This window comes from Lygodium microphyllum, chromosome 11, assembly GCF_053477565.2.
Source record: "Lygodium microphyllum isolate KBCC chromosome 11, Lygodium_microphyllum_v1.1.10, whole genome shotgun sequence".
Taxonomy (NCBI): domain Eukaryota; kingdom Viridiplantae; phylum Streptophyta; class Polypodiopsida; order Schizaeales; family Lygodiaceae; genus Lygodium; species Lygodium microphyllum.
In genome coordinates, this window is record NC_141145.1 from 151,730,568 (window position 1) to 151,746,953 (window position 16,386).

General features: G+C 41.0%; 1 protein-coding gene across 2 annotated transcripts in view; it reads right to left on the bottom strand.

Annotated features, from left to right (window-relative positions):
• The window catches only part of ALG3 (asparagine-linked glycosylation 3), a 155,635-nt gene that overhangs the window by 86,212 nt on the left and 53,037 nt on the right, over positions 1 to 16,386 (bottom strand). For both annotated transcript variants that reach the window (XM_087688387.1, XM_087688386.1), the window contains 4 exons: positions 12,056 to 12,124; positions 11,502 to 11,659; positions 11,297 to 11,363; positions 11,135 to 11,188 (listed from right to left, as the gene is read on the bottom strand). In XM_087688387.1, coding sequence (XP_087544513.1) covers positions 11,135 to 11,188; positions 11,297 to 11,363; positions 11,502 to 11,659; positions 12,056 to 12,124 — 348 coding nt within the window. The remainder of the gene's footprint in view (positions 1 to 11,134; positions 11,189 to 11,296; positions 11,364 to 11,501; positions 11,660 to 12,055; positions 12,125 to 16,386) is intronic.

Genomic DNA, 16,386 nt, shown 5'->3' on the forward strand with positions numbered 1-16,386 from the left:
GTAATATACCTGCAATATTAGTCCTAAGTGGAATACAAAACCCAACATGAAAAGATCAACAAAGCAACCTACATACCAAATGTTTCATATTGAGATGCTTTGGATATTGTAAAAGTGAGATGCAACAGAAGTGAAGAAGAAAGTGAACAGTAGAAGACTTGAAAAAGTGCGAGTAAGCCTAAAGGAAACTAGCCTAAGGTTCCTAAGGATAACCTAGGACTTCTAAAAGACTAGCCTAGGGAAAGGTGATGATCAAACCAATCAGAAATGCTACAAGGGACTGACTGAGGGGGAGATCCAAGATCCACCAAACCAGTGGCCGGCCACACTGATAAACACAGATACCAAGGGGTGGAGAAATTGCATTATCTCCCTGGGGAAGACCCCCTCTCAACCTCCTTGGAGTGGTACTACCACTGCCGAAAGGCACTAAGGTTGGTTTAGGAAAGGGAATTGGATTCAACTTTGGTGTGGATAGAAGACCCTTAGTTGGGAATGAGGTGATTTTGGGTGTGGGTCAAGACCTTTGGCCTTTGAGTGACAATTGTCATCTGCATGGTGCCATTTCTAACAAAATGTACAAAATCTACTCTTTTTAGGCAAGAAGTGCCAGGAAGGTCTTTGTGAGGATATGACTATACTGTTCCTTTTTTCTTCAAAGAAGGAGACTGACCGTCGGCATCAAAACATGGTCTGTGTTTAGGGTCAATTGAGAAAGTTGAAATTGGGTCTACATTTGGAGGTGATTCCTTTCCACTCCTTGTTTCCATCAAAGAAGGAGGTGACTCATCAGTACAAGATTGAGATTCATTCATCTGAGCAACTAAGAATGGCGGTATAGTGTGTAGGAGGGGGTATTCCCTACAAAACAAGGCAAGAGGACAAAGAGTAACACACTTGCAAGTGTGTGTAAGGCATGGTGTTAAAGGATGGCATTCCCGCTAACATTGTACCAAGGTACAAAGTGGTATACTTTTGAGTGCCTAGTGATGCCCTAAAACCTTAATGTGCATCAAAGATAATGTGTGTTAAGACTACATAACCTATTGTAGATAAAAAATAAGGATCTAGATTGAAAGAAGAGAAATCAAAATATGAAGTGAATGTGGGAGGAAAGGGTGGGAAATGTGAAGGTGAATGGGACGCACCAAACTCATACTCAAATGAAACATAGGATGAAGGATTACCTCGTGGAACAACTCTAAATATAGAGTTTTCTTCAAAACCATACGAGTACCAATTTGGATCTCCATCGTGACTTACACTTGGTTTTGCATAACAAGAGTAGTATACGCAAAATCACACACACAAAAAAATGGAATGTAAAAACCTACCACTATGCTTAATTATGAAGAGTTTGAATTTCTAGATGTGTCTCAAGTGGATAGTCTTTCCTCAACTAAGAGATGATCATTCTCATCAGTCAAGTGCTCCAATAAAAGAGTATGAGACGAAGAAGAGTTGGGTCTCAATGAGTAATCCCTACAAGACTGGTTAGTAGAAGGAGTGTTGTCCTCCAAATCAAGACCATAATGCTTCCTTAGGGCCACCATTGAAGGAGTAGCTGGAGAAAGCAACAAAGGGTCCGAAGATGGAGTCATTTGAGCCATTGTGAATCAGATACATGTCATTTGTGTATCTCGCACAAACCAAGCTCTCCACAATCACCACAAGATACTCTTTAAAAGAGCACCAACTCTAATACCATGTGAAGATATGCTAGGGTTTGCAAAGAGAAAACACACATTGTATGAACGCAGCTAAAATACAATAACTTAGAATATAATGCAATAAACACAAACCCAAAATGCAAAACGCAAAAGGCAAAAACACAAACACAAATAGAGAAAAAAGAGAAACTCTGAAATAAATGACCAATGCTGTAAATGAATGAGAGAATGCATAGAATGCTCAAGGGCAGAGCTGTCCAATAACCGATAGCTCTTGTGGGAGCAGGCTGAGGGAGTTGTCGATGTGTATCATTCACCGGAGACGAACCCCTAGTGTAGTAACCATCCATTAGAGCACTGGCTGATGAAGAAAAGTGCTGAAAACACAAAAACGAACTGTTGTAGATGCAAACGTAGCCAATACTGGAAATGAAAAGACAACTCACATCGAGGCAAGGGCACTATCCACCTCCTTCACCCAAGTGTAGACAAGGTTTCCATCTTGCTTGCCATTGAACTCTGGAATGGTTAATTTCTTCGCCATCACCACCTATTCCTTCTCAATGAGCAATAAACAAAGATCCACTAAATGGTTAGGGAGAGATGTAGAAGATGGTTGTAAATGCTCGAGCTGACCTAAGCCTACCATGTGGAGGAGGATTAGATGTATCCGAAACATGAGCAGAACTTGGTGAGTGCTCTTGCCGATCCTCTATGTGAACTTGGAGGTAGGGACACACGAATCATACTACCCTTCTCATTGCTAGTTGATGGAGAGTTGCAGCATGAGCTTGCAATACTAAACTCTTCTTCCCCTAAATCTAGGACCCTCAACCACTCTAGTCACTCCAATCTACACTCCATATGTCGCCCCATGCAAATGACCTCCCCTCAAAGTTGAGAGACCATCAAATGAGGGAAAATCATCTAACTTTGGAGCATAGTGAGCTCTTTGTAAAGCAATACCACCTCCAAGCATGCCGCGTCCATCACCATTCATGTTGCCTCCACTTGTATCACAAGATTTATGTACAATGCATCCATGGTCGGAAAAAAGAAAATCCATATAACCTATTGTAGACAAGAAGCAAAAAATTTTGAATTCTTTGATCCAATCACTCCTCACCCATTTTCGAGAGTTGGCTCTGATACCCACTCTAAGACTCACAATCCTAGTGCACAACTCAATGAAAGAAAAGAGAACCCAAGAAATGCAAAAGGGATCCTCAAATCTTTATCACAGCAGTAAAATAGAGATTTGTACAATTATCGGCTCCTTGAGTCCAAGCTCTATCCAACACTTCAATTTCATGAAGTCATCTGATAGTCCTATCTAGGACAGCTCTTCACTCCATCTCGATCCCCCCCAAACTTCACCTTGATCATGTTGGGAATAAAGACCTCGTGCCTTTTAAATGTGCTTGGGTGTGAACGCACCCTTAGCACTTGTACTTACATATATATCTATCTAAAAACCTAAAGGTACTGACTCGTCATTGTACCTACAAACATGCTCACTCTCTACTCTGCTCTCTCTCTCTCTCTGTCTCTCACTACGCGTAACAACTGTCTACCTTAATCTCAGTGCCTAACCGGTCCCTACAAATTGGTATCAGAGCTTCGGCTAAGGTGTTCGCGCTCCTCAAAGTCCGTGCTCGACATCTCTAGTGTTTCGCTCGTGCGAAATCTTCAAGTAGCCACTGATTTCAGGCACGTGTGTGTGCTGCACTCTCAGTCGACAGTCTGGAAACCCAAAGTCTGCACAGGCGACAGGTCATTTCCTGTCCTGACAACCAAGCGACAACAGCAACTAACTAACGGGTAGCAGCTGACAAGATGGCAGCCAGGCGTCAGATGAGCTGACAGCACGCAACACGGCGGGATGGCGCGGCAGCTGACGGGCGCCAACGAGCGTGCAACCAAAGTCAAACGGGCAGCTATCATCGGGTAGTCCTGCGTCCTGCGTGACTGACACGCTCCAGGTCACACGACCCGCCTAGTGGGTCAATGGACCCGTCATAATTTTCTTACCAAATCAATTTCTTCTTGAAACTCCCTTTGCCCACTAATGGGCGTTCGTGCGTGTAAGAACAGTTAGGATTTTGGGCAGATTTAGGCCCGGAAATTTGGGGCTTTTTCCGAATTTGGGAATCTCAACACAGAATTGGACAATTTGACTCAGAAATTGCAAAGTCGGTGCACATTTATCATGGAATTTTGGGGCTTTTCACATTTTAGTGAAATTCTTTCAATTTCACTGAAATTAGTGCACGCAGGACTTGGAAAATTTGGAAATTTGTCCACATTTGGTGCGAGCAAGATGCGGCAGTGATACCCGTCTCGAAAATTGCATGAATTTGAGACATTTTGATGTACATGTGCAAATTGGGCTGAAATTTACCCAATTTCTCGACATTGATGCACATTGGACCCCGTGCAACTTGGGGCTTTCGCAATTTGGGCAAAATTTGTGCAGCATTTGGTCATTTTATGTACATGCAGGTTGAATTCCTCACAATTCGGACATCAACACTTAGTAAAATTCAGGGGTTTTGCTGAAATTGCCTTATTTTGGAAAAATTGGACTGTCCTATGCATGACAGAGGAAATGCAGATGTGTGTCTGATGCTTTGAGCACAAAATTTTGGGGCTTTTGATTGTTCGTGCCAAATTTTATGCCCGTGGGTACATGTACAACAGAAATTGCAGCTGAAATTTTGGGATTCCTCGTGTAATGTGATGCGCATGCCCTTGGAACAGCTATAATCAGTTGGATAATGCTGTAGCACTTGGTTTGGTGCTCCTGAAAATTTAATTACAGATCTGAAATCTGTACTTCTGCGTGGTCATTTATTGCTGATTGGTACTTGTTTGTACCTTGGTCACTTGGGTGACAGTTTGGGCCTGCATTTGCTGGTTTTTTTGTCACATTTGGGCTGAAAATCATGGCTGGCAGCAATGACAGCAGTAATCTGATGCACATAAAGAAGCTTGAAGGGGCACATAATTTTGCAGTTTGGCAAAAGCAGTGCTACAATATCCTCTTACAAAAGAAGCAGGCAAAGCCAATCAAAACCAAAGGGGCAAAGCCCGCGGACATGGATCGGGATGATTGGGATGAGTTGAATGAGATTGCACGCTCAACCATAGAGCTATCGATTTCTGATGCCTTGCTCTTCAACATTGAAGGTTTGGATTCTGCATATGCTATATGGAATAGACTGGAAGAACTGTATGCACAGAAGAGCACTACAAGCAAAGTGTATTGACTGAAAAAGCTTATGGATTTGCGTATGAAAGAGGGTACAACAATGTCTACTCACTTGAGTGAGTTTAACTCCATTTTCAGCCAGCTAGTTGCCTAGAAGTTCATGATTGATGATAAATTTAAGGCTACTTTCTTGCTTTGCACTCTACCAAAGAGTTGGGATACATTCAGGACTGCTATGAGCAATTCTAATGTAATCCTCTTGTATGTTGATATAGAGAGTGCTCTACTTATGGAAGAGATGAATCGGCAGAACAATGCATCCAGTAAGTCTTCCAATGCTTTGCATACTAGGGGAAGATCACAGCAAAAGGGCAAATATGATGGCAAGGGACACACTAAATCACATGGCAAAGATGTTGAATGCCATCATTGTGGCAAGAAGGGTCACTTTAAATGTGACTGCTACAAATGGAAGAAAGAGAAAGAAAAAGGCAATAAGACAGATGATTGCAAGGAAGAGAAGAAGGACAGTCAGCCTAAGAAGAGCAGTGTAAAAATTGAAGAGGTGAATGTAGTCACTCATGACAGTGACAGTGGAAGTGACGTACTCTTTGTCTCTTCACACTTTGGTGCACGTGCTTTACTTGCAGATACAGATGATGACATGCATACCTGGATTCTCAATTCAGGTGCTTCCTTTCATGTCACCCCTCATCGTGAGTGGTTCTCCATCTATACAGGGGGTCAACATGGTGTTGTCCATCTTGGAGACAACTATGGATGTGAGATTGCAGATATTGACAGTGTGCAGTTACAGTTTCACCATGGCTCTGTCTTTACACTTCAGCATGTACGGCATGTACCTCAACTCAAGAAGAGCTTGATCAGCACAGGACAGCTAGATGATAATGGTTTTCATGCCACCTTTGGTGATGGAAAATGGAAGATCTGTAAGGGATCTAGGGTTATTGCCAGAGGTTGCAAGAGTGATACTTTGTATCCACTTCATGTATCTAGTGTACGTGATGATGTTGTTGCCATGACCAAGCAACCAAGCGTTTCTTTGTGGCATGGCCGGTTGGGACACATGAGTCAAATAGGAATGAAAGTGCTTTCTCGTTTGGGTTACTTGCCTTGTCTTCGTTATGCTGATTTTGAGCATTGTGATCATTGCATTTATGGCAAACATGCACAGACGTCTCAACAAAAGTCTCTTTCTTTGAAATCTTCTCCTCTAGAGTTAGTACATTCGGATGTATGTCAAATGCCAGGATTATCTTTAGGGGGAAAGAAATATTTTGTCACCTTTGTCGATGATGCTATACGGAAAGTATGGGTTTATCCCATTCGTAGCAAGGATGAAGTGCTTGATAAGTTTAAAAATTTCTTGGCATTGGCTGAAAATCAGACAGATAAGACACTTAAGTGTCTTCGCTTTGACAATGGTGGGGAATATGCGTCCAAGGCCTTTCAGGCATTTTGTGACAGCAAAGGGATAAAGAGGGAGCTCACTGCCCCTCATAATCTGCCCCAAAATGGAGTTGCAGAGCATATGAATCAGACCATACATGATAAGGTCCGTATGATGCTGTCTCGTGCTGCATTACCCCATGGTTTTTGAGCAGAGGCTGTTATGACAGCCGTTCACTTAATTAATTGGTCACCAAAGAGGTCTTTGGGGGGAGGGAGTTTCCCAAGAAGCGTGGTTCGGCAAGCCACCTTCATATGCTCATCTGAAAGTGTTTGGTTGCGAGGCTTTTGTGCACATTCGTAAAGAAAAACGCAGCAAACTTGAGCCAAAGTCCTATAAATGCATTTTCCTAGGATATCGTGAATCGTGACGAGGGTGAAACGGGGTATAAATTGTGGGATCTTGAGAAAAGGAAAGTAGTACGCAGCGATGACATTATCTTTCGGAAAGATCGCATGCATAAACAGCTCGAAAAGACTGAGGAGGTCCATGGGGTTGTAATCCGGGAAGAAATACCTTTTGGACAGCAAAATGTGCCCGCTGTACAGCAACAAATGCCTCCTGTAAATGAACCTGTAAATGCAGGAAATGATACTGAAAATGATCAGCCAGCTATTGCCCATGAAAATGAGCCATTACATGTGCAGGAACAACCAGGACAGCAAGCTGTTAATGCTGATTTGCAGGCTGAAATGCCAAGACAGCATGCTGAAAATGGAAATTTGCAAGAACACCCAACAAACAATGACCATTGGGTTAGGAGATCGTCTAGGGCTACTAGACAACCTAACAGGTTTGTTCCTAGTGCAATTAATGTGGCTGATTATGTCATGTTGACGGACTGTGGTGAACCGTTTTGCTTCAAGGAAGCAATGGACAGACAGGACAGCAAGAAATGGTATAAAGCCATGCTGTCAGAGATGGAATCTCTTGAAAAAAATGGCACTTGGAACTTGGTGCAGTTGCCTAAAGGGCAGAAAATCCTTCCATACAAATGGGTTTACAAAATGGTTACTTCTAGTTCCTCACCAAAGTACAAAGCAAGATTGGTTGTAAAAGGGTACAAGGATGAGATTTTCTCTCCTGTAGTCAAGATGACTATATTGAGAACCATTTTGGGCCTGGTTGCAGTTGAGGATATGGAGCTCATACAGATGGATGTAAATGATGAGAAAGCTGAAATGGCCAAGATACCATATGCTTCAGCTGTTGGTAGTTTGATGTATGCTATGGTTGCTACATGTCCTGACATTGCCTTTGCAGTGGGAGTGGTTAGCAGATACATGGCAACCCCTGGCAAGAAGCATTGGGATGCAGTGAAAGGTATTATGAGATACCTTAAAGGCACAAAGGAGTTGTGCATCTGCTTTGGAAAGCAGAAGGCATCTGTTCTTGGCTTTACGGATGCAAACTATGCTAGTCATGCAGACTACAAGAAGTCCACTTCTGGGTATGTGTTTACTTTCACAGGAGGAGTAGTCTCTTGGATCTCCAGGCTACAAAAGTGTGTTGCATTGTCTACTACAGAGGCAAAGTATGTGGCTACCACTAAGGTATGCAAGGAGGCTTTATGGCTTTCACGTCTGGTGGGAGAGCTTGGCATCACAGAGTTACATGTTCTCCATTGTGATAGTCAGAGTGCTATCATGCTAGCACGAAATCTTGTTTTTCATGCAAAGATAAAGCACATACAAGTGAAGTATCACTTCATTAGAGATGTACTTGACAGCAAAAGCATTGAGCTTGTCAAAGTGCATACAGATGATAACTCTGCAGACCTTCTCACGAAGGCTTCTCACGAAGGGTCTTCCAGCAGAGGAGTTTGCTCATTGCCGACAGATGATGAAAGTTGGATAGATATATGTATTTCAGCTTTGTACATACCTAGACTTAGCTGATTCTTTTCTCCTCTTAAGGCACATTTTAGGTGGGAGGTTGTTGGGAATAAAGGCCTCGTGCCTGTTAAATGTGCTCGGGTATGAACGCACCCTTAGCACTTGTACTTACATATATATCTATCTAAAAACCTAAAGGTACTGACTCATCATTGTACCTACAAACGTGCTCACTCTCTACTCTGCTCTCTCTCACTCTCTCTGTCTCTCACTGCGCGTAACGACTGTCTACCTCGATCTCAGTGCCTAACCGGTCCCTACAAATCAAGCCATGAACACTCTGGCTCACCACAATCTCATGCACACTCCAGTACACAAGTAGACTCTCTTGCTCCTCAAAACTTGGTATGAACCGAAGAAGAAGAAGAAGAAGAAGAAGAAGAAGATAGTTGAATACCACTTGGATGATCAATACGATGCCCAACACAATTGTCTAATTGAAAACCAAGACTAGCTTTAAATAACCCAAAACTCTTCAAATAAATTAGAAAGTAGGAAAAACTTTTAAAATAATTTACAAAGTAGGCAAAATCATTAAACGCCCCTTTTTGACTATTAAAATGACCATCTAGGGCAATTTAATGTCCAGAACTTTGGTCAATTATGTATCTATGGTCTAAGAACATTAATCACAAGGTTCTCACCCTTTGTATAGCCAAAAGAGTGTTTGTTTTGTCAAGTAAAATGTTGCCATGTCATAGGTGTACTATAGACATGCTATGACTAGAGGCTCTATGAGTTGCATATCGTAGCTTTGAAGGATGAATTACAAACTCATTTGATATGGCTAAACTAGGCCATTTGCATTATTATCTTGGCATATAGTTTGCTACACTTGAAGGGGGCCTCGTCATGCAATAGTCCAAATATATTGGACAACTCCTTAAGCATTTCTTAAGCATTTTCAAATGCAAGACTAAAAGCCTATCTCCACACCCATTGATACAAGCCACATGTTATACTTGAGGATGCAAGGGATCCATTCGACACCTCACTTAATCAAGAAGCTATTGGCCCATTGTTCAATACACAGCCAGATATACAACTTGGGGTATCTTAGCATAATTCATGCATAGCCTTGGCACTAAACATTGGCAAGCAATCAAACATGCCTTTTAGCATATCAAAGAATCATTGAGCCTCTTCTATCCTCAAGGCACTTCTACTTGCTTGCATACTTTTACAGATAGTGATTGGGCTGGTTGTTTTGACAGCAAAGTGTCCACTACTGGAAATTGTTTCATGGTTGGTGACTCATGCATCTCTTGGCTAAGCAAGAAGCAAAACAATAGCCACATCCAGCTGTGAAGCTGAATATGTCCCAGCATTTATAGCTACATTAGAATGTGTATGGCTCAAATACCTTTTCACTGATCTTAATGAGGGAGAGCAATCATCTACTCTTCTCTATATCAACAATCAAAGTGCTATGAAGCTGCAAGGAGCCCGCTATTTCATGCTTGCACTAAGCATATTTTACATTATGTCAGAGAGAGGCTCCATGAAGGAGAGATTGACTTAGTATATGTCCCTACAAAGGACAATTTGGCAGATAAGTTAGCAAAGGCTCTTCTAAGAGAGAAGTTTGAAGCCTTCCTCGAGGTTTTAGGCTTACTGCCATTTAGGGATCGATTTGTCACGCTGTGTGTATATTCATATCATTCACTTTAGGGGGGTTTGTTTACACTTATCATGTTCCTCCAGTCATTATTGTGTAAATGCTGCCTATGCACACAAGCACTTTTTACCTTCTTGCTGGAGAAGGGTTTTCCCCCATGTAAACACTCTTTAGGGTGTGGTACTATAGTACCTTAGGGTTGTACTGTCATTCTATCATTCTCACATAAGTGGATGTGACATTCCACCACACTCTCTCCCTTGCCGTTCACTATTCACCGTCACTCTGTGTGTGCACAGATGAGCTTTGATCTAACATAATCGCACTACAACACGCTCCTCCAGCCTCCCTCAGTCCACTCCCAAGAGAGACTGTGGCTGTTGGACAGCCCTCCACTCCTTGAGCATTCCTTGTATCACACACCTCTGCAAACACAGTTTTTTCATCGAGCTTCCATTTGTTCATTCATTCTCCCATTCTTCATTTGTATTTTCTGAGTTCATTTATTAGTTGTGTTTCACTGCAAACCCTAGTGTATGCTCACAGTTGACCATACCTCCTAAGCTACCCCTCTTATTCTCCTTGAAGCTCTAGACAAAGAGAGATTTCCTGGAACCCTCTACAGTATGGTATATGCCAAGGTCCTGTCACCCAACATGAACAAGGGCCCACCCAAGCTGCTTGCTCCTCCCCTCTGATAGTATCCTGACTACCTCCTGTCCTGTCCTCTGGATCCTCAAAAATAAACAGTCCACCAGTGGTCTGACCTGGGAAGGGATTGCCTAATCTCATCCCAAAAGTCTTGTCTTCTTGGGGCTCTGTTGAGGGTGTAGAAAGAGAGAATACTAGTCAGGCCAGGTCTGATCTCCTCAACCTAGCCCAGAGTGCTCCACATAAATTCAAATTCCCCAATCATCACACAGATGTCCATTCCTCAAAGACAGAATTGCAAACTCTGCACTGTGCACTGCTGATGCCAATAGCAGGAGCCCAATAAGTGGAATGTTGACCTGGAATAAGTTTCTCACAATGTTAGCTGTCAATCTCTGCATCTACTCGTTCATGAGTATGAGAAGGACTTCCCACACATTGAGGTAGTTGTCAATCCCTGCATCTACCCTTATGAGTACAAGAAGGTCTTCCCTCATGCTGAGAGAATTGGTCTTTGTACATACAGTAACAGATAATCATTTTCTCAAATTACCATAAACAAGAACAACATGAAAGAATAAAAGCAGCAGATACAACAATCAGAGAAACTAGAGTTACCTGAACCAAAGCAGCAAGGAGGAGAGCAGTTGCTACATCGATTAAGTTCATGGCCTATATTAAAAAATGAGAACGTCTTAGCGCATGGGAGAATTTGCTTCACAGTCCCAAATTACCACATTCGGGAATGATACAAGAACTCCAATAATAGCAAATGTTTACCTTCAGCATTAAGAGCAACAAGGGTGGTGCATATAGCAATACATTCATCTTCACAGAAACTGCAATGCTGCAAGAGTGTATATCATATTAGATTGTATGTTTTTAAATAGAATCAGAAGGAAGAACATATGAGATTTGTGACAAATCAAATTAAATGCTTCATTTTGCAGCATAATTTAACAGTGATAATAGCAATGTTAACCACCTGAAAACAACCATACCAAGCTTCCACATGTTGCTTTGAAAACAAAAAATAGCTGTATGTGCTAAAGTCATAGCGATACAATCATTGAACAGCCTCAGGACAAAGATTGAGTGCACCCTCTTCGAGAGGCAAAGTAAACAAAGAGCCCACCATGGCAACTACATCCAGTTCCATACCAACTGTTAGCACAACTGCCATATTTTCAAAATATTTTTGAAACTTGCATGAAAATAGTCAAGCAACATAATCACAATTTTGGTGTAGTCTGTAGTGCAACTGTATTGAAGCTTAATAATATTTGAATGCAGCTTTAAACTATCACTTTATGCTAATCACAGTTCTACATTCAGTTTTTCAGTATAGGAAATGTAAGCTTGAAAACTCATAATACAAACAGATCAAACAGCAAAAGGCAACTACATTGACATATTCTGCGGCAAAGGTAATTACTAATATTGTAAGCCTAGTTAACATTCCTTAGTTTGATAATTCTCCTGATTTCAAAAGAAAAGCTATCAAGGGATCTGCACTCAACAAGGTGGAGAAATACGCACCAATTTGGCTCGGCAGTAAATTGATAGGACAACACCCAGGTTTAGCAAGTAGAGAATTCCAAACACAATCTGATTATTGAGCACCAAAAGACATTTGAATAGTTTCAGATTGCAAAAACAAAGAAACACGAGGCACAACCAGAAGAAAAAAATAGTTACTCACATAGTACCTTCAGATTGGAAACATAAAAAGAATATGCGGGAGTTGTGCATTAAGGGAAAAAAAATTAACCCAGAAAGACAATACTGTTATCACAAGCTGTCTGTCACAATCCAAAAGATTAGATTAATCCTTCCTTCCCAAATCAGTGCAGATTCCAAAAGTAATAGAATTAGATGAATACATCTTCCCAAACACACAGCTTTTGGACCTTGAGAGCAAAAAATACACATAGGCAAGCTCAATTGATATTTTGATGCCTAGTGCGAAGAAAGAAAAAAGCATATTTAGCCAAACTGAAGCCACAAATTTATCAATTGTTTTTGGGGCAGGATAGCAAGAGGGCATGGAAGATGTTTCAGAAAGACAGCTGAGTACCCCAATCAAAGCACTGGAGGCATGGTACAACTATGCAAAGAATCCATATTAGGTACAAGGCCAGTCCCCCTATCTTCCCCCCACAAGGGCCCCGCTCATCTTGCAATTCATACTTTACTATAGGTGTGGTTGATGGAACTGCAAGGAGAATGAGATTACAAAAAGATTTGGCAACGGAGGGAGAGAACAAAGAGAAGTCACTACGTTTGTGGTGCCTCCAATAACTCTGTTGTGAGCAGCATCTTATCACCTTATCACTCAAAGAAAAAACAATAAATGTGTACATATATAGTTAGGGTTAGTAAGTAAGATGGGCGGCCGGCAACATTGACCTTTAACCTAGCAACCTCCCACTTAAAGGCCAATGTGCTTTGAAACCAGCCTTTCTCCTTGGAGAGGGTGGCAGTGACTTGATTTAACAATAATTACAACAAGTAATTAATTCACATAAACTAAAATGCACACTTTACCACTTTAATATTCGACAATGGACAGCCTATTGGCCCCAAAACTGGTGCCCTTTGCAGTATTTCTCTACCTTTTATTGCAAGTGAGTGGAGTACAACTGAAATTCTCTAATCTCCTCCGCTAATCCAAGTGCCTCCTGCTATCTAAACTTACCAGCAAGTCTTTAAATCAATTTTCCCCTTGGTTTGCTTGGGGATTGGCCTTCAACTTGCTCCTTGAAAGACAAATTAAGCCCCAAATCTAACATGGACCGACTAGCCTCTTGAATCTCTGCAAAATTCTTTAATTTCAATTGTTGGAATTCAAGTCCTAGGTCCTCAATTTTAAGCACATATCCTGAGGTAGCCATCAAACCCTAATTTTTGCTATTGTAAATTAAGGTTTACAATAGAGATTTTCCAATATCTCCACCTCTGATGACTCAAATGGCTGGATTTTGCTGAGATAACTTAAGAGATGACTGTAGGATGAAAGAGAATGCTATAGAGAGAAATTTCAAAGTTTCATCACAAGAAAAGCTGAAAACTATTGTTGCCCTACACAAACAGCCATGAAAACTATCATCTATAGCTTAGAACCACCAAAAAGACTGTTGCCCCCTCCTGTATACTATCACCTACACCAGAAGAACCTTGGGTTGCTGTCACTTGCACTTAAGAGGACTCCAAGCTGCTGTTGTCTGCTGTAGGATTAGACTCTAGTGGTTGCAAATCACATCCGCAACATCTCCTTACTCTAACAACCTCCTCTCTCACAACGGCTTGAATAGACTTCCAGTAACCCCCAAAAACGTTTTTTTCACTTGCATGGGCAAGTTTTGCCAAGTAATAGCCTTCTAATCCCATTTTCCAAGATTATCCACCTTATTAAATTAATTTTTTTAAATATTATTTTTGAAAGTTAATTTAATAATTATTCTAGTGTCCAAAAAAAGTTTCCACAAGCCAGCAATTAAATTTGCTAGGCCAATTTTTCTATAAAGTATCCATGAGTAGTTATTACCCCTTAGATCGGCATTAATAAAGTAATTAATTCCTAGTCCCTAATGTCACCATTGACATTAATGGCCAATAAATTGGTCTAGGTCAAAATCTGACACCAGGTACCACCTAGTACCTGTCAAATATAACTTATACACACCTTTGCCTTTGGAACCAACTGATATTTTGAGGTCTTGGATCCCACACTATAAAATAATTAACTTACATACCACATGTGCAAGTCACATTAGCACATTTAATTAACTTTTAATCAAATGCCAAGCAAAGCAATAAAATTTTACATCCTCATGACAACTTTTAAGAGAGACAAAAGAACAAGAGAATGTGTGAGGTAAATACACAAGAGGTACCCTATCCAATGTCTATCAACTCCCCGTAATGTGCAAACTTTTTGGAGGGCGAAATCTTGATGAGAAAATCAGCAAGGTTATTATCAATATGAACTTTGACAAGCCTAACTCGCTTGTCCTCAAGCACTTAACAAATGAAGTGATATCTCACTTCTATGTGCTTCATTTTCACATGAAACACATTCATTTCCAAAGGTCTAAGATAGACCTAGCTCTAACTCAACTAGAGTTAAATGACTTCAACTCTAACTCTAAGAGTGGTGACACAACTTATAACTTTAGTTGTGTTCACACTAAGAACTAAAAAAGAACTAAGACTAAAACATTGGGCACTACCCATAGAATTGGCAAATTCTAACACCCCCCTGCAGTGCCAATGTGGTAAAGTATAGAAATGATCAATCACCAAAGGGTAGCAAATTTAAGGACTTGTGAAAAGCCTCAAACTTCTCATGAGGTAGTGCCTTGGTGAAAATATCTGCAACATTTTCCTGTGTAGGAACATACATCAAGTTGATCTCTCCTACATAGCATCTCTCTCTAACATAATGATAATGCACCTCAATATGTTTCATGCGAGCATGAAACACAAGATTTTGTGCCACTGCAATAGCACTCTAACTATCAAAAAGAATGGATGTAGGACCCTCCAATGATAAATGTAGATTAGCCAACAATTTGCACAACCATATACATTTCATTGTTGCCATGAAGGCTGCCCTATACTCAACCTCATAAGACGAGGTAGCCAGGTTGTTTCCTGCTTAGCCATGAAATGCATAAATGGTCCAAAAAGAAATTGTGTCCACTAGTAGACGGCCTAGTATCTGCATCACACATCCGCTTGACGGCTTGCTAATGTATAGTCAATGGGCTATGCATATACCTACTCATCTCAGATACTGCATGCTGAATGTCAGGGCGTGTGTTGCAAAGATAAATAAGACAGCCAATAGCCTAGCTGTAAATTGCAACATCAAATATCTCTTCACCATCATGCATAGACAGCTTTAAGCTTTGGCCCCATAGGAGTGCACATAGGTTTGCAATCTTGCATATTAAACCTATGTAACAGCTTATCCATATACTCTAACTATGACATGATGATATCATGTTGATTATGGGTGAATTGAATCCCCAAATAATAGTGTAGACAGCCCATATTTGAGATAGCAAATGCATGTTTTAATTTAGCCTTGAAATCTGCAATTTTTGCTTCTGAAGGTCCAACGAGCAACATATCATCTACATAAAGAATGATAATCAGCAAGTCCCCCCCTTCATTCTTCATGTATAGAGTAGGAGTAGTTGGTCTGTTTTTTAACCTTCTGCTTCCCAAATATGCATCAATTTTAGAGTACCATGCACAATGAGCATGTTTAAGACCATAAAGAGCTTTGTTTAGCTTGCATACCATGTGCTCTTTCCCTTTCACCACAAACCCTGGAGGTTGTGACACATAAACATCCTCATGCAAATCCCCATTCAAGAATGTTGTCTTAATGTCCAACTGATGTACCTTCCAACCATAATTTGCAGCCATAGCAATTACACATCTCACCGTATTCATACCCAATGTAGGAGCAAAATTCTCTTCATAATCTATGCCCTCTTCTGTGCATAGCCTTTTGCTACCAACCGTACTTTGTACTTATCAATGGTACCATCAACCTTGCATTTAAGTTTAAAAACCCATTTTGAGCCAATGGCCTTCTTGCCAAGTGGTAAGTCCACAAGATCCCATGTAGAGTTAGTGGCAATAGAGTCTAACTTATCCTGCATGACCTGCATCCAATGTACATCTTGCTGAGCTTCATCCAAGAAAGTAGGCTCATCATCATCCAACAGTGAGCTCATAAATACATGCTCATCACAATCACCTACTTCTGTAAAATCAGCCAAAATGGGCTCCCCCTGCATCATGTGCTACATGTCTATTTCTAGTGCATTAAGCTAAAGGAGCATCCATTTTAC